The sequence below is a fragment of the Aulonocara sp. 'chitande type north' Nkhata Bay genome, linkage group LG3 (assembly GCF_057382095.1).
Source record: "Aulonocara sp. 'chitande type north' Nkhata Bay isolate Kocher_YH1m ecotype deep benthic linkage group LG3, A_spYH_male_GT1.1, whole genome shotgun sequence".
Lineage (NCBI taxonomy): Eukaryota > Metazoa > Chordata > Actinopteri > Cichliformes > Cichlidae > Aulonocara > Aulonocara sp. 'chitande type north' Nkhata Bay.
In genome coordinates, this window is record NC_141346.1 from 71,643,296 (window position 1) to 71,667,230 (window position 23,935).

Consider the following 23,935-nt stretch of genomic DNA (forward strand, 5'->3'; position numbering starts at 1 on the left):
ACAGACTGTGTGTTCACTGGTCTCTGTGCTGCAGCTCTGATGTCATCATCACTCCCTCCTCCACCCTCAGCAGTCCCAGCATGCTGCTGTGGTGCACCCCACCCTCACTCTACACCTGAGCCACAGACCACACCCTCCACCTCAATATACACCACAGTTTTCTCTGCTGTGGAAATGAGATCAGGAGGAAATCATCATTATTATTATTTAATAAACGCTCACATTAATGTGGGCTTATTTGTTTCATATTAGAAACATTAGTTGAGTGTTTTTAGTATAAAATGGTCAAAGTCCCTCTTTTTGCTCCTCCCCTCACCTGTGGATGGGCGGTGCTGTTACCGTGGTGACAGCTTGGATGTGTTTCAGTCCTGCCTGGTTATCACTGCAGGAATCTTTCACATTTATTACAGGTAATAACTCTGATTTTTCTGTGTATTATGAACCAAATGTATCCTGATACACACAGAGATGGATGAGCAGAGGTTGTTTTTGCAGTTTATGTAGTTACTATGGACTTAATGCATACATATTATTAAAATTAGGGCTATAACAGTTGTATTGATGTATAGCAACTTGAAATGCTCCCACAAATGGCTCCACAGCATGTAAAAATATAACAAAAGCTCTGGCGGACTTGGTTCTGTGGTCAGTCTTAAAGGGTGAAGTTAAACTCTGTAATCTTCACTGTGTCACAGAGTTCAGTGAGTCCCGTTATTCACAGTATCAATCAGATCATCAGAGAACAGCTGATCAGCAATCAGTGGTGCCAACAGCGCCTCCTGTGGTGAGAGGATGCAATAATGCAATGTAGCATTTTTCCACTCAACACTTGCAGTCATGGAAACTGTCTGTTGGATCTGTGTGACGTTGCTTTCTTGGTTAGAGTTCCTCACAAATGTCCAGATGATTCTTCTAATGAGGCGTCGACCATGTTTGCAGCTCTTTGGAAGAAAACGTCGCCCTTTGCCATCCTTACTTTTCTTTGACTTCTTCAAATGCAGCTGAACTCCAGCTGGTATTTTCTTGGACTTTGCAGCTGTTTCTGGTCATCAGTTCATTCCTGCAAACCTCTGAAGCTGAACAACAATGATGCTGCATTGCTGGCTGATCCCAAAAGGTTGATTCTGTTCATCTGGACGTTTTCAGAAACGTTTGCTCACTGATCAGGTGACTTCTTCAGTCTCAGCTGACTGCAGCTTTACAAGCTTACAAACAGCACATTTGCACAATGACTGAAAGCAGCAGCACCTGATATATATGATACTAATATAATACATATACATATATAATCCATACTAATGATGAAGGAACTGAGCTCACAGTCCATTGTTCATTCAGTGAACTACTCAGTTTATTTTGGGCCTCAGAAATGCTCACTCTGTTTGTACATCACTGTCAGCAATAGACTCATTCTGCTGTGTGGACAGGAACACATGTGACATCACTTCCTGTTTGTTTGTGACTGAAGAGGAAGAAGTTTACAAGGAATCATTTAGAAGAGTTTCAAACATCAACTGATTGAATCCATGAATCTGAAAACGTGTTTGTGAGTGAAAGAGACAGACATGTACAGACTGAACTATCTGTTCAACAGTCAGAGTGTTTCTGTAACAGGAGACACTCTTTACACTCCACTCAGCACAGGGACACTGAGGAACCAGACCAGACCATAAACCCAGGATAAAGAGTTTGAGTGAATGTGGTGTTGAAGGTGTGGAGGTGGATCAGAGTGTCAGAGGAGACTCTGTAGAAGGACAGAGTGCCAGCAGGACAGTCCACATACACTGCTGCTCTGTTAGAGACAGAGGAGGAGGAGGAGGAGGAGATGGATGTTACTCTGTTATTGTGCCAGACACACTGAGGACCATCATCAGTGCAGTACAGACTCCAGGACTGATCATTCCATCCAAACAAACAGTCATCACTGCTTCCTTTCCTTCTGATGCTTCTGTAACTCACTGATATATAAACGCTTCCTCTCCACTCGACCTCCCAGTAACAGCGACCAGTCAGACCATTTCTACACAGCAGCTGATAAACATCAAATCTGTCTGGATGATCAGGATATGACTGAACCTTCCTCACACATGTCACCTTCCTGTTGTTGTCAGACAGTTGGAGCTTTGTGTTCACTGTGTTTGTGTCGATTGTGAGTTGACAGGAATCTGATGGAGAGAACAAACACAATCCAGCTGCAGTTATTGATCCATCATCTGTTCATTGATTGACACTTTGATGATGACTCCTGACATGATGAAGATGGTTGAATGTGTGCTGCTTTGTTTTCATGAATCCCATTAAAAACACACTTACACTTCCTCAGACCTGGTCTCAACCATCGGACTCCAGCAGGCTCCACCCTGAAAGGAGGAGGGGGGTCAGAGCAGCACAGTCAGCATGCACACATGGACATTACATGGCTCTCACACACACACTGTTACACACTGAGCTCAAAGCTCGGCTCCACTGTTTTATTCAAAGAAATCTACATTTATTTATCAGCACATTTAAAAACAGCTTGAGCCAAAGTGCTGCACAGAGTAGAGAGAAAATAGGAAACATACACAGTAATGACTATAAAGACTGGTCAGGATTGAAAGCTACAGAGTACAAATGTGTTTCCAACCGGCTTTTAAAAATGTCCAGTGTTGGTGACGACCTGATGTGAAGGGCGACTGTTCCAGAGTTTGGCTGCAGCCATCGATAAAGCTCACCTCTGTTTTTACGTCTAGTTCTGGTCAGAAGCTGCTTATCTGCAGACCTGAGGGCTCCACTTGGATTCTTTTGTTAAAGAGAGATAAGATGGAGCCAATCCATTCACAGATTTAAAGACAACCAGATCTGGAAGTGGATTCTACCACGTACTGGTAACCAGTGGAAAAAGCTGGTGATGGGTCGTCTAGCACAGACCCACCGCTGGAACCAGACAATTGATGAGGGAGAGAACTGTGACAGCGCCGTTCCTTCACTTGACCTCAGTCGCTCTCGTCTGCTCCCTCGTAACACTGCTCTTTATTGAGCTTACATGAATATGCACAAGTTCATTATGACGTCTTACACAGGTATGAACAAAGAGTACCAGTCTGTGCATAGTGTGTGTGTGTGTGTGTGTGTGTGTCTGTCTGTCTGTCTGTGTGTCTGTGTGTGTGTGTGTGTGTGTGTGTGTGTGTGTGTGTGTGTGTGTGTGTGTGTGTGTGTCTGTGTGTGTGTGTGTGTGTGTGTGTTCCAGATGTGACCCTGTGACCCCAAAGCTGGTGCTAAGAGTCCAGCGGTCCCCCTAACAAAGGGCTCTTATACTTAACCAGACACAGAGTAGGTGTCCTCCTACACCAGGGGTCTCAAACTCGCGGCCCGCGGGCCAATTGCGGCCCGCAGGACGATAGTTTTTGGCCCCACCTTAATATGAAAATGTAATGTTAGTTTGATAATGTATGACACTTTACAGTGTTGTGGGCGGAGCTGAATTAACCCACCAATCAGGGTGGGATATGGATCTCAGGGGACACCAGCCGGGCTTGATGCAAGCAGGGAAACATTTCTCAATGAGTCAAAGTTCCAGCAGCGTTGCCCTGGAGTGTTTCTTTCTTTCTGTGCCTGGCTGGCTTCCTCCTTTCTATTGGGCAAACGCCGACATTCGCCCCAGCGCGCTGCGTTCACAACACTTCAAAAAAAGTTGTTTTTTTAAGTTGCTGCCCAGCGGGACATTATACGTATATAGATTTATACACACGTCAGTGGGATTTAAAGTTATTTTTCCACAGAGAGAGATCTCATATTAACTCTCACAGTGATGCGTAGGCGGCGGGATAAAAGAAAAGTCATGAACTCAATGCAGCCCAATTTAGTCTGCAGTCACATAGCGACACCTGTTCATCGGCAACAACAGTCCCCGGTAACCCGGACTAATTATAGGGTCGCACCGTAATTTGTGGCTCCATGTTTTTATTTGCATCACTGCGTTTGCATTGCAGCAAACATGAACATTACATATATTTCAATATAATGTAAAAGCAGTCAAAACAACTAACATCAGAAACAGCTGATGTTATTTGTTATATGTCACGGTGTCATTTCCGCTTCTTTCTCCTGTAACAACAGCCCGGCGCCGTGAGCAGTCGCCTTTTTTGCGCTCGCTATCCCTGCACTTTCTACCATCTGCAAACGCCACGGTGTTCGTGTCGTCAGGAAAAGTGGGAAATGCAATATTTCTTTGTTGAGCACAGGGGCACCCCGACCTGTCTTATTTGCACAGAGAAAGTTGCGCTGCACAAGGAATACAATTTGAAACGTCATTACACAACTAGACATGCTGAGCTGGATGCAAAATACCAGGGAGACGAGAGAGCGAACCGGGTTGCCAGTCTTAAAACAGATCTACTGAGGCAGCAAGATTTCTCCAAGAAAGCAACCAAAGAGAATAATGCAGCAGTCGGAGCCACGTGGTTAGTGAGATGATTGCTAAAGCAGGGAAGCCATTCACAGAAGGTGCATTTGTCTAAAAGTGCATATTGCAGGCTGCAAATATAGTCTGTCCGGGAAAGAAAGGTCAGTTTAGCAACATCAGCCTTTCTGCCAACACCGCAGCAGATCGCATTTCTGACCTGTCAAGTGACATTTATGACCAACTGTGTGAGAAAGCCAAATGTTTCAGTGTATACTCAGTCGCTCTTGATGAGACCACAGACATCACCGACACTGCCCAGCTCCCAATGTATGTCCGTGGTGTTGATGACAGTTTTGAAGTGATGGAGGAGCTGCTCACAGTAATGTTTAGTTAGTAAAGTTTATGGGCCCTGTTAGAATCAATATTTCATTCTCATTCTGTTGTTTGAGAACAATAACAGAAAAATGTGCACTTGAGAACAAATTTATTGTGACTTCAGCTGTGAATGTAGAGTTTGTCATTATTTTAGCTTCCATTTCCAAATGTTAGCTGACACTTTATTAGGTACACTGGTATCTATATCAGGTACACCTGTGACCTAAATGTTCCTGCAAACAGACTCCTTGGAGACCCCCTACATAAATATCCATGAACTATCCAGCTAGACTAGTGTGTCTGTCCCTGAAAATATTCCTGCATGTGTGATTGTTCATGTCTCATCTGCAGGAAACAAACAGGAAGTGAGTGAAAGACACGGGAAATGTTTCCAGCTCTTCCTCCTCTATCAGATTTTCTCTCCATACCTGAGAGTGTCCAGTCTCCAGCCTGGATCCTTCAGTCCAGCCGACAGCAGCTTAATTCCTGAAACACCTGGATGATTGTAGCTCAGGTCCATCTCTCTCAGATGGGAGGGGTTGGAGGTCAGAGCTGAGGCCAGAGAAGTACAGCCTTCCTCTGTGATCAGACAGCCTGACAGACTGCAGACACACAAAACAACAATCAATCTGTCAACAATCGTTTTCTCTTTGTCACAATAACATCTATCCATTTACATCCATTCAATGTAACTTTATTTATAAGTGACAATTCCCAAAGGACAACAACAGTCATCTGAAGCTGTTTAACAGTGTAAGGTAACAGCCTCCAATATTAGAGAGAAAGCCCCAACCATCAGACAATTGTGGAGATACAGAAATTCTTTTATTGCTGCCATATAATCTGCATCATTATAACTGCATTAATAATGTTCTTTACAGCATTATTCCATCTAATAATATTTCTCACAGTATTGATATTGCATTAAAGTTGTCTATTGAACATGTTCATTTGAGGATCCTTCCATTATGTTAACTCTTATTACAAGTACGGTCAGAAGTATTTCATACACATTGCATATTTGTGCTTATGTCGAGTTGATGTTCGGTTCATTAAGGGTCTTAAGCTTCACTGGCGTGACTGTCCAGGTGATCCATGCTGAGGGAAACTAGAACAGGATGATTGCATGGATGCTTACAATACATATAACACATATAATCTAGGAATGCGTCAGGCCTGAGGCCTTAACTCATTTGGTGTCTCACTATATTTTACTCTACTTGGCAACAGATGACCAGAGTCAATAATTAGCCCCAGAGACCCTGAGGGCTTGAAGTTTATTACCTTGTATGGAAGGTGTTACAGAAAAGAGAAGTTCTGTGTCTTTTTATAGCCATTAAACATGTACAAGATGTCTGGAACATATTTTACTCTGACTATTTTTATTGACGCCAAGGGGGGGCGTGTACCCCACTGCTTTGTAAGTGTCCACAACATGTATTTTTGTCAGAAGACATAGGCTGATGTTTTCTCCTGTGTGTTAATAAACTCATCGTTTGATTGCACTTCTCTGGGGCCTCCGTGGTTTGTCTCACTGCTCTACATTGATAGATTTCGCGACACAATCCACTGTGAGCAGCACTTGGTGATGGTGGGAAGAAGAACTCCCTTTGACACAAAGATCCTCCCAGTGAAAACAGGCTCCAGGAGGAGCATCTACCATGACTGGTTGCAGGGTGAGGGGAAAGAGAAGAGATGAGCTCAGAGAGACAAGAACAAAACAGAGAGACAAAAGTTAAGGACATGCAGTAGTGACATATAAAAGCATCAGGAGTGAAAAGAGGGGAGAAGAAAGCAGAGCATCATGGGAAGTCCACCAACAGCCTGAGCCTATAGCAGCATAACTAAGGGATGGTTCAGGTTCACCTGATCCAGCTCGAACTATAAGCTTTATCAAAAAGGAAAGTTTGCAGCTGATCTTCAAAGTAGAGAGGGCGTCTGTCTCCTGAACTCAAACTGGGAGCTGCTGCCACACCCAGTCCAACATAGCCAGGCTGAGTCGTTAGATTAGTCCAACGTAAAGTCAGAAAGTCATTATTTATGTCACATTTTAGTGCAAATGTAGAAAAACTGTCCAAAAGTTATTTCTAAATCTGATATTAAACAGTTTAAATGGTGAAAAAAGCTGTAAAGAAAACAGAAAGAGTCAATAAAAGCCTCTTTAGAGGGTCACCAGTTTAAAACTCAGACATTTAAACTGGTGATTCTCCTTCTCTGCTCCATTTCCTCTCTAGACTTCCTGTTGCTAGGAGGGATTTGATTGGCTGAACGTCCTTTTAGCCTTTCTTTAGTTCTTTGGGTGCTAATCAAAGAGGAAAACACACGAGTCATGTGACGTGACATAAGGAGCGCTCTGATTGGTTGGGATTGACAAACTATGGTGCTGTTTGCAAGCTTCGCTTTGCAGAGGTAAGAAAATCTCTTAGATAGCGACGAGACGCTCCACAGTGACATTTCCACACTTTGGAGCTTCTGAAGTGCAGATGTTTGGAAACGCTGCTCCAACGTGTGGTTCAAACACTCAGGTCACGTGACCTCAGCTGCCACAGGTGGCATACCTGCTGCTTCCATGTTAGCATGTTAGCTTCAACAGGTGGTCAGTGTGAGAGCGGTGATATCAGTGACATCCAAACAAGGAAGGAAGAGACTGTTGAAGGCAGCGAGCTGTGACTGCTGTGAACAGTGTCCTCACACTATTTTCTCCCTGTGTCAACATACATGAGGCTGCTTCAGCTGCAACACACCACAAACACCTTTATACAACTAAATATACTGAGAGCACACTGCTGTGGTTGCTCTGGTAACCATCCATATATCCAGATGTTTGGGGCCGAGTCTGCTTCCTCATCCTTGGTTCAACCCTCAAAGTCTGATGTGTTTTTTTGTGATTTGGTTTTATTTGTTGTTCTATACACTGTGAAACAAAGCTAGAAGCCCCTGTGGTTCAGTGGGGGACTCAAACCCAGGACCCAACCTGCTCCAACAACAGTCAGAAGGATTTTGTTAAGTCTCATTTTCTCTTCATTAGGAAAACATCAATAATGAAGAGCACATGTTTATAGAGGCACATTCAGACCAATGACAACAGTCCATTCACACTGCCCTCCACCTTTTTAAATGTGAGTAAACACATCATGGTTCTGGTGCTGATGTGGTATCAGGGACAGGTGATGATTTTGAACTCAGTCTGAGGTTTGATTACACTGAACCTGCACTGCTTTATCCTGTTTATGACACATTTATACCTAAAGTCGCAGCTGGATGACAAAGAACGAGGAAAAACACATTTGTTGAGAGAATTGTTAACAAATGTGGTGAGAGTGTTGTAATAGTTACAGACAGAACTATGATTTATATATTTAAATGCATTCAAGGACATTTTTTACTCACGTTATGTCTCTTCCACGATGTTATTTTTCTCTCCTACAACGTACGTTACAATTACAATTACATGACCATTTATCCAAATTAGGCGATGACATCATTTAGCGACTTCCAGCGACTTTTAGGACAGCCAATAGCAATTTTCCTTACTGAGGAATTGGCAACACCAGGAGCAGTGGGTGGATGACAGCATCATCATGAAGGATCAGTGTGAGAATACATCATCATCCACAAAGAAAACCAGTCTGCGTGTCTGACGCTCTTGTTAGAAAGACGCAGTCGCAGCTTGTGGGTGCAGTTAGCTGGTTTGCTAGTTAGCTGCTCTGCTAGTTAGCTGCTCTGCTAGTTAGCTGGGAGCTAACTCACTCGAACATTTGATGCTAAACTGTCTAAACTGTGTGAGCAGCATTCATTGCTGCTCTGTGTTACTCTCCAGCCTCTCTTTCACTTAGTCCTCTCAGTTTTTTCCTCCTTACAAACTAGAAAACCTTCTTTTTCAGCTTCTCCTCCACACCCGAGCTGTGGCTAAGGTGCTACCAGCACGCAGGCTCGGTGTGTACAAATTCATGGGCTGCATCCTCCTGAGGACACATTTGTAGACCGATTACGTCACAGCGACGCACCGAAGGCTGTCCAAATTCCTCCGAATGCAGCCGACAAATGCGTCCTCCTTTCCCCGAATTTGAAGGATGGGTCGGGTGTGTCCTTCGTGGCCCACCATATCCCAGAATTCATAGTGCGGCCCAGCCAAACTCCAGCTTCCAGTAATGGCGACCGCTACTAAGTTTTAAAATTACTCTTATTAATCTTCCTGGGTCACAAAATAAACTTTTAACATATTTTCAGGGGAGAATGTGGGTGTGTAAACTTCAAATATCTGCTCGGTTTATCAAGATATCGCATATTTGCAAAAGTGCTTCGACGTTTTCGGAGACGTCTGTTACCCACCAACTCGATAGCTAGTCGAGAGCTCGAGGGTCACTGAAGCCGCAGAGAACGGCACAACTCCCGGCACATCATTTTCAGATCACCGCGGACTTTCGCTACTCAGGTTAAAAGTAATATTAGTAACATATGACTGAATCTATATCTCACTTAAAGCTTTCTGTAAATGAAAGAATCAGTGAAAATGAGGCGCTTCAGCTGATTTTAAACAAAAACACTGAACATAACCTGATCCAGACCAGGTTATTGGTTCAGCATCAGTAACCATGGTGATGTAGCCAGGTAGAAACAGAGCTAGACAGACAAACATTTATGCTCACAATCACACATCTCCAGTTAACCCAGCATGCATGTTCTTGGACTGTGGGAGGAAGCAGAGAACCTGAAGACAACCCACACAGGCCACACTATCACTCTTATTTACAGAATTATAATCTAATTAGATGATAAAGTAATAAATTATTTGGTATTTTAATGAAAATACATTTTAAGCAATAGTTTATAAGTCAACAATTTTAGTTAAAAAAAGTGACAAATCAAACAGTCAATAAAACCTTCTACAGCTGAAACTAATGTAGACAATGTTGGGGTAAAAATCAGAGACGATAACTACCAAAATAAAACAGGAAGTGGATAACATTGAAGCTCACTTTAAGCTCAACAGTCAAATTCTGTTTTGTATTAATCTATTGTTTTGAATTTTTGTTTACATTTTATGTTTAAGTGAGGTAATGAGTCATATCACTATGACCAAATATATATTTCATCTTTTCAGTCAGAAATAATCAATTGATCATATTTTTATTACTAAATGTTTCTGAAAATCAAATTCTGATATCTGAACAAACAGCTCTGTAAAAACCTTCAGCATACAGGAATCGAACTAGAAGGTTTGGTGGATGAAGCACTGCTAAAATAAAGATTTTGGACTCAGAGGAGCAGATGGGACATTTCATTGCAAATGAAAAAGAGAAAGTGAACAAATATCACTAAAAACCCCAGACACTAATTTCTACATTAAGACTTTTTTAAAAATCAATTTCCTGTTTATGCAGTAATAGAAATCAGGTTTAACGTGATCATCATTGGAAAATTTTAAATCTTGACCTGAGAGTTTCCATTTTAGAGTGTGGACTCTTCACTCCAGCAGACAGAAGCTTCACTCCTGAATCCTGCAGGTCAGAGTTACTCAGGTCCAGCTGTCTCAGACTAGAGGACTGGGAGCTGAGAGCTGAGGACAGAGCTTCATAGCCTCTCTCTGAGAGCTTACAGTGACTCAGTCTGAAAAATGACAGATAAACATTAAACAAACACTGTTGTTAAGTTGCAATGAGGGTGCACTAAAGAGTTTTTAGATTTAGCAATTAATCCTGTGTTTTTACTGAGAGTCAACAAATGGATGACGCTGACATTTGTTAACTGACAATGGTCAATCAATTCTGGTATTCTATTGCAAATGCCAATTGGGCTCCATGTGCCGGGCAGTGCATTAGCACCAAAGTAGCTGACATATTGATCAATAACTCTCTGCTCATTAAATTATCATAAAACTATTACAGAAGTTTAACTGACTTTTTTCCCATTTAGTGGATTCTTATTGGTTAATTCTGTCAATTGATGAAAAGCCCAACATAACTTGATCTCACCTCAGAGTATTCAGTTTGCAGTCTGGACTTCTCAGTCCTGCAGAAAGATGCCTCACTGCTGGATCCTGCAGGTTGTTGTTACTTAAGTCCAGCTCTCTCAGTGTAGAAGACTGGGAGCTGAGAACTGAGGACAGAGCTTCACAGCCTCTGTCTGAGAGATCAGGGACACTCAGGCTAAAAAACAAAATAAAAACACAATTTGAAAAACTGTAATTTGATAACAAACTGTTATCAAATGACAAGTTAAATGAACTCTCTGACCAGTTACAGAGACTCAGTCTGGGGGAACAGAAAATATTTTAAAAGTCCACGTAGTAAAGAGATTAGAAATGTGGCAGATGATTATAACTTTAGACCAAAAAGGTCCCTCTCGCTCATATATTTGTTAAAACAAGAATAAACGCTCATCTTGATTTGCTTTGAATTTTTATTGACTTCTTATGCTGATTCATAAAGAATATGACTTCATCTGACCTGAGAGACTGAAAAACAATCAAGCATGCATGACTGAATCTGCCAGCAGCTGCAGATCCTTGGAGCTGTACTGGTGATGCTGATTGTAACATATAGAAGTGAACTCCTCTTCAGCTGAGCAATAAGACCAGAGGAGGAATGAGGGAGTTGATCACCTATGGCTCCATCACAGTCTTTGAACATCTTCAGTCAGTACAGAATGATGCTGCGAGGCTTTAACCAGCACATGAAACAGACTGGACATTACTCCAGTTTAATCTCTTCACACTGGTAACCAGTTCATTTTAGGCTTTATTTAAAGTTTTAGTCCTTACTTTTAGTCCCAGTCTATATTTCTGACTTTCTACAATCCTACAGCTCTTCTCACATCTGAGATCTTCCAGTTAAAGGCTGTTACTGGTCCCACTAACTCATTTATTCAGACTCTAGTTTTAATTGTCGGTCCTGAGGCTCAGAGAGAGAAACTCTTGTCTAAATTAGAGGCATTTTCACTATGTCCTTCGCTACAAGTGAAAAACCTGGGTGTTATTTTTGACTCTGAGCTTGGTTTTATCCCACATGTTAAACATGTAACTAAAATTGGATTTTATCATCTAAAAAATATAGCCAGAGTCCGCCCTATTCTCTCTCGGGCCAACACGGAGATGCTGATGCATGCTTTTATTACCAGTCGCATTGATTACTGTAATGCCCTGCTCTCTGGTCTTCCTAAGAAGAATATTTCAACTTTACAACTTTTACAAAACTCTGCAGCTCGTGTGCTGACGGAGACCAGAGGGCGGGCCCACATTACACCGGTTTTAGAATCGCTGCACTGGCTCCCCATGTGTTTCAGGATCGATTTTAAAGTTCTTTTATTGGTTTTTAAATGTCTTAATGGTCTTGGGCCTTCTTATCTCTCAGATCTGCTTTTACCATACGAACCCTCGCGGACCCTGAGGTCCTCTGGTACTGGCCTTTTGATTGTCCCTAAAGTCAGGACACATACTCACGGAGAGGCAGCTTTTCAGTGGTATGGTCCTCGTCTGTGGAACAACCTGCCGGAGGAGCTCAGGGCCGCAGAGAACGTACATGTTTTCAAGAACAGGCTCAAGACCCACCTTTTTAATTTAGCTTTTACTTAGCGTTTATTTATTTTATGCTTATTTATTCTATCCTGTTATGCTATTATTAATTTAGGCTTTACCTAATATTTTTTGATTTTATTCTTATTCATTTTTTAATCTTCTTATTCTATTTATATTTATATTATATCCTGTTCTTATTTATTTTATCATTTTACCCTATATATATTGTATTGCGTCATATCTCCAGTGTTTCCTCGGAGGGCGCTCTCTGCACCGGGGCTGTTATTGACCGTGGCTGCTGGGTCTCTGGGGTCCTCTCAGCCTGGCTGGGGGGCTCCTTTGCCTCCCTCCTGCTGTGTGCCCAGCCTGGAGGCTGCGGTCTGTGACCGGCTCCCGGTGCAGACGGCTCCCTGTTATAGTGTTTCCTCACTTGGCTCATGCGAGCCCAGCCCAATTTTTACTCTTTAAGTGTGCGCGTGTGTGTATGTGTGTATGTGTGTGTGGGTGGGGGGATATATGTGTATTGAGAGTGTGGGGAGTGAGTTGGAGGGTGGGGTGGGCTGCTTTTAACTATGTAAAGCACTTTGTGCTACATTTTCTCTGTATGAAAAGTGCTTTATAAATAAAGATTGATTGATTGATTGATAGTATTCAGAGTGGCCTTTAACTAGTTTTAGGCTGTATGATGTTCAGTGTTTGCTGTTTAATGTTTTTATCTTCTGTGTTTTTATTGCCTGTTTCTATTGTAAAGCACTTTGTGGTTTTTCACCTGTGAAAGCTGCTGTATAAATAAAGTTTACTTACAGGATGATTCTGGATATGACTTTGATTAAAGCTGAAGTCCATATATGTCTAAGACACTGACATTTACTGCTGCTATCAAACATTAACTCTAATATACTGTATTTAGTGCTGATGACCAGTCAAATAAATATGTTTACGTTTTTAAGGGTCCATCACACATTACACTGTTTATGTTAAAAGTAAAGACATGAGTACAAATGTACTCACAGAGCTTTGTTGGAGGCTTTGACCACTGGCAGCAGCCTCAGAAGAGCCTCCTCTGAAGCAGAGTATTTCTTCAGGTCAAACTCATCCAGATCTTCTTCTGATGACAGTAAGATGAAGACCAGAGCTGACCACTGAGCAGGAGAGAGTTCATCTGTGGAGAGACTTCCTGATCTCAGGGACTGTTGGATCTCCTCCACTAGAGAACGATCATTCAGTTCATTCAGACAGTGGAACAGATTGATGCTTTTCTCTGCAGACAGATTCTCACTGAGCTTCTCCTTGATGTACTGGACTGTTTCCTGATTGGTCTGTGAGCTACTTCCTGTCTGTGTCAGCAGACCTCGTAGGAGAGTCTGATTGGTCTGCAGTGAAAGACCCAGGAGGAAGCGGAGGAACAAGTCCAGGTGTCCATTCGGACTCTGTAAGGCCTTGTTCACAGCACTCTGGTGGAGAGATTGAAGTTTTAGTTTGTTAAATAGTTTAGACCATGTAGAGGTTGTTTGTTGTTGTTCCAGCAGATTGAGTCCAGAGTTGATGAAGGTCAGATGGACATGAAGAGCAGCCAGAAACTCCTGAACACTCAGATGGATGAAGCAGAACACCTTGTCCTGGTACAGTCCTCTCTCCTCTTTAAAGATCTGTGTGAACACTCCTGAGTACACTGAGGCTGCTCTGATATCGATGCCACACTCTGTCAGGTCTGATTCATAGAAGATCAGGTTTCCTTTCTGCAGCTGATCAAAAGCCAGTTTTCCCAGAGACTCCATCATCTTGCTGCTCTCTGGACTCCAGTGTGGATCTGTCTCAGCTCCTCCATCATACTTGACCTTCTTCACTTTGGCCTGAACCACCAGGAAGTGGATGTACATCTCAGTCAGGGTGTTGGGCAGCTGTCCTCCCTCTCTGGTTTCCAGCACATCCTCCAGAACTGTAGCAGTGATCCAGCAGAAGACTGGGATGTGACACATGATGTGGAGGCTTCGTGATGTCTTGATGTGGGAGATGATCCTGCTGGCCTGCTCCTCATCTCTGAATCTCTTCCTGAAGTACTCCTCCTTCTGTGGGTCAGTGAACCCTCTGACCTCTGTCACCATGCCAACACAGTCAAGAGGGATCTGATTGGCTGCTGCAGGTCGTGTGGTTATCCAGAGGCGAGCAGAGGGAAGCAGTTTCCCCCTGATGAGGTTTATCAGCAGCACATCCACTGAGGTGGACTTTCTAGGGTCAGTTAGGATTGTAGTTTTGTGGAAGTCCAGAGGAAGTCGACACTCATCCAGACCATCAAAGATGAACACAACCTGGAAGTCTTCAAAGCTGCAGATTCCTGCTTCTTTGGTTTCAGTAAAGAAGTGATGAACAAGTCCCACCAAGCTGAACTTTTCCTCTTTCAGCACATTCAGCTCTCTGAAAGTGAATGGAAATATGAACTGGATGTCCTGGTTGGCTTTGTCTTCAGCCCAGTCCAGGCTGTATTTCTGTGTTAAGACTGTTTTCCCAATGCCAGCCACTCCCTTTGTCAGCACTGTTCTGATTGGTTCGTCTCTTCCAGGTGAGGCTTTAAAGATGTCTTCTTGTCTGATTGTTGTTTCTGGTCTGTCTGGTTTCCTGGATGCTGTTTCAATCTGTCTGACCTCATGTTCATCATTGACCTCTGCAGTCCCTCCCTCTGTGATGTAGAGCTCTGTGTAGATCTGATTCAGGAGGGTTGGGTTTCCTGCTTTAGCGATGCCCTCAAACACACACTGGAACTTCTTCTTCAGGGTGGATTTAAGGTTACGATGACAAACTGCAGCTTGAAGTTCTGAATGAGAAGAAAAATAAACACTCAATTCCAAAAAGAACTAATCTTTAAAACATGTTGCTCCATCTTCCATCTCTGGAAAATGTTCATTTATCCAGCAGCTTAAATCTTTAGATAAATCCTCTTACGTCTCTGCAGACGGTCAGCCAGCTCCTCCTGCTTCATTCTCCTCAGGAAGTCCACTGTGATCTTCACAAACGCCTCTCTGCTGCTGCTCCTCTGACTCTCTAAGCATTCTGGGTAACCTGGACTCAGAACCTTCTGGATCTTCTTCAGCTCGTTCTTCACAAAAGTGATGATGTTGTCCTCCAGCAGCTGGAACAGAATATTTATGAATGAGCCAATCAGAGTGAAATCATGGAGCCAAACATCAGATCCATGTTGGACACACTGACGATCCACTGGTCTACAAAGAGCAGCATGGAGATGACTGTGAACAGAACAGATGTAACAGTAGTTGTTGTACATGTACAGACCATAAATATGGAGTCCAGCTGTGTTTGATGCTGCTGGGCAGACTGACCACTGGGAACCTCTGAGCTCTGCTGGTCCACTCTGTGGAGGAACCATGAAGGATTAGATCAACACAGGATAAAGATCCAGGAGTTTCTGCTCAAATAACTTCATCTGAATCAAGTCTGTCAAGTTTTAAACTCTCAGATTGTGAACATATCAGTAATTTTCAGTCTGTTTTCATGGACGTCCTTTCAGTGGTGATGTCAGGGATGATTTTGAAGAAGCTCATCAAACTGAACCATCAGCAGATCACTGCTCCAAAACCAGAACATGATCCCAGTCTCCCTCCACCACCAGAACACCAGCTTTACTAACGTGGTAGATCAGTGTAGTACAGATCAATAACTGATGAGTCATTTGATCAAAATCACTGAGTGCTTCACGTCTGACCCTCTGATGCTTCTGTAGACATTTTGCATATTTAATGAATGTCTGACAGTTTTACATTCATTCTATGAACACAGTGGAAATGTTGTGTTATAGTCTCCATGTTGTTTCCAGCATCATAAATTCTTAAGTTCAGAAAATTCGATTCTTTCTTCACAGCTGAAAAACAACAACATTTATTCTCTATTGAAATCTGCATCGTCCACTCCAAAGGTCACAATCTGAAGGTAACATCTGGTTTTGTTCCCTGTGGTTAACTCTGAGCATCAGTATGGTGGGATTTATCCACTACATCCACACCACTGTGGTTCAGTGTTGTCCTGATGGAGTAACAGCAGCCAGTATGATCCAGGCTTTAGCTGCTGGGTCTCTGTGTGACCTCTCAGACTGTTTAACAGATCAGACACAAAGAGAATCAGAGCAGCTCTGTTCTTTAAAGACAAACATGAACCCACTCAGGTCACACTTTCCCCACAGATATGAGCATCACTGTCCTCAAACAGCAAATGACCAAGTCGAACATTTGGATCTTTTCTCTTTCATTGTTTTCTTTTTAATGAATCTTTGTAACAATCTGAGGATGTTTCAGGTCATATTTATCCAGGAAACACAAACATGTAAAGGAGTCATCACAGCTCTCTGACCTCGTTGCTCCAGGTTCACCACTGAAGGCTGGAGGGTGATCTTTGGACCCGTCACTCCTCACAGACGGACAGCTGGACCCTGCAGACTCTGCTCTGTCCTCCTCTTCCTCCATCATCGTCTTCAGTCAGTCTGAGAGGTAAACCACAAACACTCAGTGAGTTCACATTAACAGGAGGAACTGAGTTACAGTCGCTGACCTCTGACCTGTCATGTGACCATGAAACCAGGTCAATATGTCTGTAGGTTCAGTCATCCAGGTCATGTGATCTAAGGAGCTTGGAGAGAAAAGAGACGTCTTTAAGTTTCTGGAAGACGTTTCATCTGAGAAGCTTCTTCAGCTCTAAAACCAAACGGTGGAGAGTCCCAGATATTTAAACCTGAGAGGGAAAGAAAGCATGTCGCTGACCCACCACTGATGTTATTTCAAGGAGGAAACTGAGAGCCTTTGCACCAGGAGCACAAACATCAGCTCCAGCAATGATCCACTGATGTGTTTTTATTCCATGTATGAATGTTGTTATTGACAGAGATGACGTTTGTGTGTCAGTGATGCAGTGACTGTTGTTGTTACCTGTACAGGCTGGTTAGACTCTATGAAACAGATCATACAGATCTCTGCATGTTAGAAGAGACTATTAAAGGTCATGAATGAGACAAAGGCAGGGAGGCGTCCTTTACAGCTAAACAGCAGAGTGAGAGAACAGCCAGCACCTCTACATTTATCACATTATACAGCACATGTATGATACTGACAGGGATGAGAAGAATTTAGTGATTCTGATCCCATCATTGATATTACTTATTGATTCTCAGTAGCTCTGCTCTGACAGTCACCACCATCACTGAGCAGCATATCAAAGACATTTGTGCACATTAACTGCATGTTGTGGCTCAAATGTTTGTGCATGTTGGAGGCATTTCCTCTTTGTTGTGATCAGTGTTGGTCATTACTCAAAACAGTCATTATTACACATATTACACAGAACACTTTGATTAAAAGTAATGGAGTACGTTACTTCATTACTCCTCATAACATTACTTTGATGTTAAAATGAACAAATGAGCATGTAACAACATAAAGCTGAGGTACAGCCCCACACACCAACACAGATCCTGATGAGGTCACGTGATGTTTCTCTGAGTGTTTATGAACACAAATCAAAGATGAAACAGCACAAAGACACTTCAAAGTGATTCTACTGTAGAAACATGAACAGGTAGAAACCTGCAGCCTGACTGCTCATCACTTTGTTACCTGTTCAAGTTCAGCAGCAGCAGCTCACTTTATCACGGTGCTGGTCTGGGGTCAGTGTTTACTCAGCTTTAACTAGTGATGTGACGTTCTGTATCGAGGCTTCGAAGCGTGTGTCGAGTAATGGAGGGGGCGTTTCCGCGAAGCGCGTATCCAGGCTTGCTTCATTTATGGGAGGAGCTGAAAATGATGACGTCCGAAGCCTCGCTGCCCGGCTGTACCACGTGACTGGTTCAGGAAGCGGTTCGAACTTTGCCGCGAGCTATGACAGCGATATAAACCCCTCAGACAAAATGTGGGCGTTTGATGGAGAGTTGCGGTTAGTGAGAGTTAGAGACAGTTTAGAAAAAAAAAATCGCCTACGACCTGCCACAGTGGAGAAACTGTTTCTTTTTAATAAAAACCAATGATGTGTCCCCTAAACACTAATCACTGTCCTTGCCTCAATGTTACAAAAGCACAACCACTGTCCACACCTCACCTCACAGTATATGATCATTTCCATTTTAGGCATTTCCAAATAATCATGTTCCATACTGCCAGTATAAATATACACAGTACACTGCATCACTACAATATACATGTTTTACACACTCCTTCTGTTGTTGACATTTACAGGCTGTGTGCAAAAAGGCCACACTCTTCAAATTCATGCCAACTAATATTTTTACGTCCAGTAGGTGTCCTACTAGAGCAAATGAAGCTTCAAGAAGCTTCGCGTTGGGGTGAACCAATTGGATGAAAAGCTTCAGTGCTTCATGAGGCTTCATCTGCCCATCACTAGCTTTAACCTCACTCTGGGTTCTTGGCTAGCTTAGCATTAGCTTAGTGTTAGCATGCTGTGTGCTAGCTCAGCGTCAGAGCTCTGCAGGTGTCTCGTGTGTAAATATTAATCACAGTGACAGTAAAGGAGGTAAAGGGCTGTGACGTCATCACGTACGCTGCGTCCTCTGTGGGCTCTGAGTGAACTCAAAGTACAAACTACAAGTACACAAACACGAACGTAGCTCAGAGTGGCGGACACACTCGGCCTCGTTGGTCCAGCTGTGAGTCCGTTACCGTGAACTATGGAGCGGCAGATTTGTGCTGAACTAAGCTGCACACAGCTGATGTTAGCCAGGAAACATTACACACTGACTTTAATGGAGAGACCGGAAATACAAACACACACAGTTTGTTGTGTGAAGAAATCAAACACGAGCTGAACAAACAGTAAAGTTCCTAAAGACAAACTGTTAAAGGAGGAAACAAAGCAAACTTACAGTTTCTTCACACACCAACAACAAGCTCCACTGCACGAAGTTCAGGAAGTGAAATTAAACTTTGAGCAGGAAGGAAACACCCAAAGAGACGTTTGAGGACAATCAGGAGCATTGGAACACTGTGCTGCGTTCAGTTGCACCTCGGAAACTCCAAACCTCTGGCAGGCTGTGATTTATTTCTGCTGGTTTTCCTGTTTGAAGCACAAACATCCGTCATCAATTTGTTGTTGTTCTTCCTGCAGCGTTTAAATATTTCAGCACTGAACTGATGTTTCTTCAAAGCTCATTTCAACCTGTTGAAGTCATGAATGAAAGTGCAGACTGAGAGTGGATCACATGATGTTTGAGGTGTGTCATGTGACATGTTCAGTATTGTCACACATGTCTAGATTGTCCCTGATATCATAGCTGCTCAAACACTGATGATTATATTTGAAGAATTATTCCTGATGGCAGCAAAGTTTGAATGGAGCTCTCTGTCTGTGCTGATTTGTCGCCCTCTGGAGGTCAAAGCACAAACTGCATGATGTCACTGTAACCACCACAGTGACAGGAAGTGTTTTTATGACTGAAACACTGAAATGATGCTAACGGCTGTCGTTAGGCTCACTGACAGCAGTGCTGATGTGTTCATGTCAAACACTGGCTCAGGTCAGACTCCTTCATCCTTCTCCAGCGTGAGGCCGCCCTCAGACCCACAGGAGCTCTGACCTTTGACCTCCTGACCCTAACCATTTTAGTCTTGTTGCATCTTTAAATGCAAATCCATCCAAACTGTAGCCGAGCAAAAGAAGCTGGAAGCTGTTCTATGAATGATGTTGTTGAAGGAGCTTGGAAAGAAAAGCGTCTGGACTTCTTTAAGTTGCTTGAAGAGGGACATGGACGTCTTAACGCCCACTTACATCCTGGGACATTTGATCACAGGAAATCACATGATAGCGTGGGGCTAGATCTCACAATGGGTTCACCCAAAACCTTGGCTGATTGTGACCCACACCCGTTCTCACACCGTGGCTCGTGTGATTAGGTAGAGGATCAACAGGGGCTCCGTGTCCCTGAATTTAAACTGAATCTAAACACACCGTGCACGATGCCAAGTTAGATAATGGTTAAAAGAACAAGATAAGAATAAATAAAAAGATAAAATAAGGATAAAAAATAACTTAAAAAAATAAAATAAAAAGATAAATAACTGCAAATAAGTACAAATAAGTAACTGAAGACACGTGTGGTCTGCAGATGTCGATGTACATGGATGTACATGGAGTTTAATGTGCAAAATGAACTTAGTGTGCAAAGTGACCTGATGTGCAAACTGCAGTTTGAGGTCGGTCAGCTGTTCAGGAGTCTGATAGCAGTGGGGAAGATGGAGTTGTTGAGTCTGGATGTTCTACATTTCACACTTCTGAACCTTCGTCTCGAGGGCAGAGGTGTGTCTCTCCTCTGGACTCTGTGATGGTAGCTGCTCTGCAGAGAGGGCAGCGGGGTCCTGATGATCTTCTCCACAGTTGTTATCACTCTCTGCAGGCGTTTGCGGTTTGCAGTAGTGCTGCCGTACCATGCAGTGATGCAGCTGTCAGGCTGCTCTCCACAGTGCAGCTGTAGAACCTGCTGAGGATCTTGGCCAACATACCAAATTTCCTCAGCCTCCTCAGGAAATACAGCAGCTGCTGAGCCTTCTTGACCAGCTGTGTGAGTTTGAGTCCCTCACTGACTCAAACTCCTTCAGTGACACTTGCAGCCTTGCAGATTAGTTTGCTGATCCTGATGCATCTCTGCAGCTGATGCTGTCCCCCAGCAGACAACAACAACATAGATGCTCTCACTAGTCCACTTTACCCTCTAATCACATCTCTGACATCTGCAGGTTGCTCCATAGAGACTCTTGTGCAATGCCAGGTGTTTGTGTTTGTCTGTAGGTACACATTAGATATGACCATAGACGCACACACACAAGTGAACACAGCAGCACAGATGGTTTCCACCTGCTTCCCTCTTTCTTCACACAACTGTGAGGATGATGAAGAGGTTTCAGGACGAGGTGGTCAGCAAGCACAGGATAAAGCAGGGCCATGAAACTCTCTGGTGCAGCAGATGTTTAATCAGACTCAGCTTTAGGCTTCTTTTCCCACCTGGCAGCAAAGTAACAGCTTCACTAATGTGAACAGTCACAATGTTAAACGTTTCTATATCTTCATATATTTTTATCTGTTGATGCTGCAGAATAAAGTCTGTTAACAGAGTGCAGGATGTGTAGAGCAGGTCCAGCTCTCCCTTTACTGTGTCCACTTTCATCAGCCCCTGTGAAGTGACACAGAGTGCATGTGTGTCTGTCAGCTGTTGTTTGTTGTGAAGGATGGAACAAATGAACACACACTTTTAGAGAAATCTGAAAAAGCAACACGTGCTTGGGCTCCTTCTGTGCTCGTCTTCATTAATGCTGATCTTTCTTTCCTGTTTGTTCTTTGGCACAAGCTTCAGTCTTTTCTCCCAGGGCTCCTTCACACTTAGAAACACACCTACATTCATTTATACACAAACATCATGAAACAAAGGCTTTGTAAAAGAGGACATGAGATCCTCTCTGAACAGCACATTCATATCAAACACAGGACTGAACAGGATATACTGAGTCTGTGCTGTTTTCATTGTTACTTGCTGAGTATTTTTCCAGTGTTTGAAATGTGACTCAAGTCTGATTCTTCTACTGTGTGTGAACTCTAAGCAGCTGCATTAAACAGCTGCTTTTCAAACCAGGCTCAATCCTATGACTCTGTGAATGTAAACTTTTGTCTCCTGCATGAATAACAATCCTTGATCTAGTCAGGACTGCAGTGCTCCTGTGATCCCAGCTTATAGATGGAGGCTAGCATGAGAGGCTCAGCAGCTAAAGCAGCACACCTGGGTCTCCCAGCCTATTAAAAGCAGCCCTTTGCTTCACCTGCTTCACTAAACATTATTATTATTATTTAAGCAGAGTGGTGTGATTCATGTAGGCATTGCTGTGTGACAGGAGGACTTTTCTTGAAACAGCTCGTGTGACGTGAGCTGACGTAAAAACAGTGATGTTAGCTTGATTCTCTGGGCTAAAACTATTTTAAAAAGAGGGTCAATCATGCAAATCTGCCAATAGAAGCCAAAGTTACAGCCCCTCAGAGTTTAAAGAGAAAAGGCCCGTTTCCAACACTCGGTTGTGCAAAGGGAAACAGGCCCACAGTGCCTGAGTGTGTGGGTAATTCTTCAAATAATATTCAAAACCAAACATTTTTAAGCATGTAAATAAAATTCAATCATTTCTGCTCTTCAATACCTAAGAAATGAAAACTGGCAGATGGTCCCAAAATGTGAAACGCCTGGCTATCTGTGCATTTAGTGCTGCAAGTTTTCACTGTTTACCTTCAGAAGCATAAATCTCTGCACAGATAATGTTCATATGTGGATTCCTGGTTTTCTGCAGTTAATTGTGACCCAAAGCGTATTTTTAAAGTGGTTCCAGGCAATAAAGCCTAAAAATAAATACATCTACTTCCTTTTTCTGTGTTCCAGCCTCAGTGACTCTGACACAGTGCTGTAATATTTACACCTCTGATGAAAACAGAGTTTGTAGTTGCAGAAATACTCGACTCATTTTGGGCATTTACGAGCAGGAACCTCAGAAAGCCCCTCGCTGCTTCACTGGTTAAGAAGCAAAGCAAACATTAGTTCACAGTGATGTTAATTAAGGCCCAAAGTTTAGGAACGAACGTCAGCACTTCACTAATGAATGTAATGCTGATTCATGTGCTTGTTTTGTAATGTGCATGTTGTGCGTTGCTATTTCCCATATTCTTTGGCACTGATAGATGAAGAGTCTCAGGCAGGACCGAGGCTGCCAGCTGCTGACAGTGAGCAGGGAGAGAGCAGCAGAAGCTGGGCAAGAGCAGGGCACCTTCAGCCCCCTTCATCAGTCAGAAATCATTTGGGTGTCTGTGTGAAATGTCTGATTTTTAAAATCTTTTTGTAGACATATTTATTAAATGTTTAACAATTATATAGAAGAAAGACAATGTAAAGAACAAAACATGACAAAACCAAAATGAGTTGAAGTTATGAACTGTTTCTGAGAGACAAATAACACCAGGATCCTTTTTGTGTAGCTGGTAACTGTGCAGGGGCGGGTCTAGCAAAGTGTTGCCAGGGGGGCAGGTAGGGCATTAACAGGGAGAGGGGGGCACAAAGAAATACTTTTCTTTCTTGTTCTCATTTAAAATGTCTCACTTTTAATAAATAATTATCTGAATCTTACAACAAACGTTTCCATCTGATGTAAAATGTATAGAAATCCATTATTGTACATAGTCATTTTTTAGGGTCCCATCATAATTTCTTCAGAAGTAAGTACTGCATATGATGCCAGTGTTTCCCACATTTTCTAGATTCTGCACCAGTACTGTGTGTAAAATGCATCAAAAAGTCCGTTTGATTCTTTCTCAGCTGTCTTTCTGTCTCCTTTCACTTTTTAAAGGTTGCCATGTTAGAAAACATATTTTGCCCTGCCGTGCTGTTTATTGATGTGGCAAATGAAAGGTTTATGAAAACATATCTAAATCTGTCATCAGTAATCAGCAATGATCATGTCTCACCTCTAGTCTCTGTCTTAATGTCAGGTTTCCACCGTGTGTTGTAGATGTTCAGGAGGTTAACTCGACCAACAGTCTACTTCCTGTTTAGAATACCAGGACAGGGAGGATGGTGCAGGTTTAAGTTTATTAGACTGATGCATGTATACCAACAAGACAGCATCCAT

At 42.8% G+C, this 23,935-nt stretch overlaps 1 protein-coding gene across 10 annotated transcripts in view; it reads right to left on the reverse strand.

Annotated features, from left to right (window-relative positions):
* Nucleotides 1–23,935, reverse strand: part of LOC147336918 (protein NLRC3-like) — a 1,139,417-nt gene that overhangs the window by 446,130 nt on the left and 669,352 nt on the right. For 3 of the 10 annotated variants that reach the window (XM_086287127.1, XM_086287125.1, XM_086287113.1), the window contains one exon: nt 964–2,165. The exons of 2 other annotated variants lie outside the window; for them this stretch is intronic. In XM_086287127.1, the coding sequence (XP_086143253.1) occupies nt 1,636–2,165 (530 nt within the window). In that variant the 3' untranslated portion in view covers nt 964–1,635. Of the gene's footprint in view, nt 1–963; nt 2,166–2,209; nt 2,361–4,579; nt 4,602–5,168; nt 5,362–10,195; nt 10,370–10,734; nt 10,909–13,286; nt 15,088–15,215; nt 15,658–23,935 lie in introns of those variants that run through there. 5 more of the 10 variants (XM_086287119.1, XM_086287129.1, XM_086287128.1 and 2 more) reach the window with 5 other exon arrangements.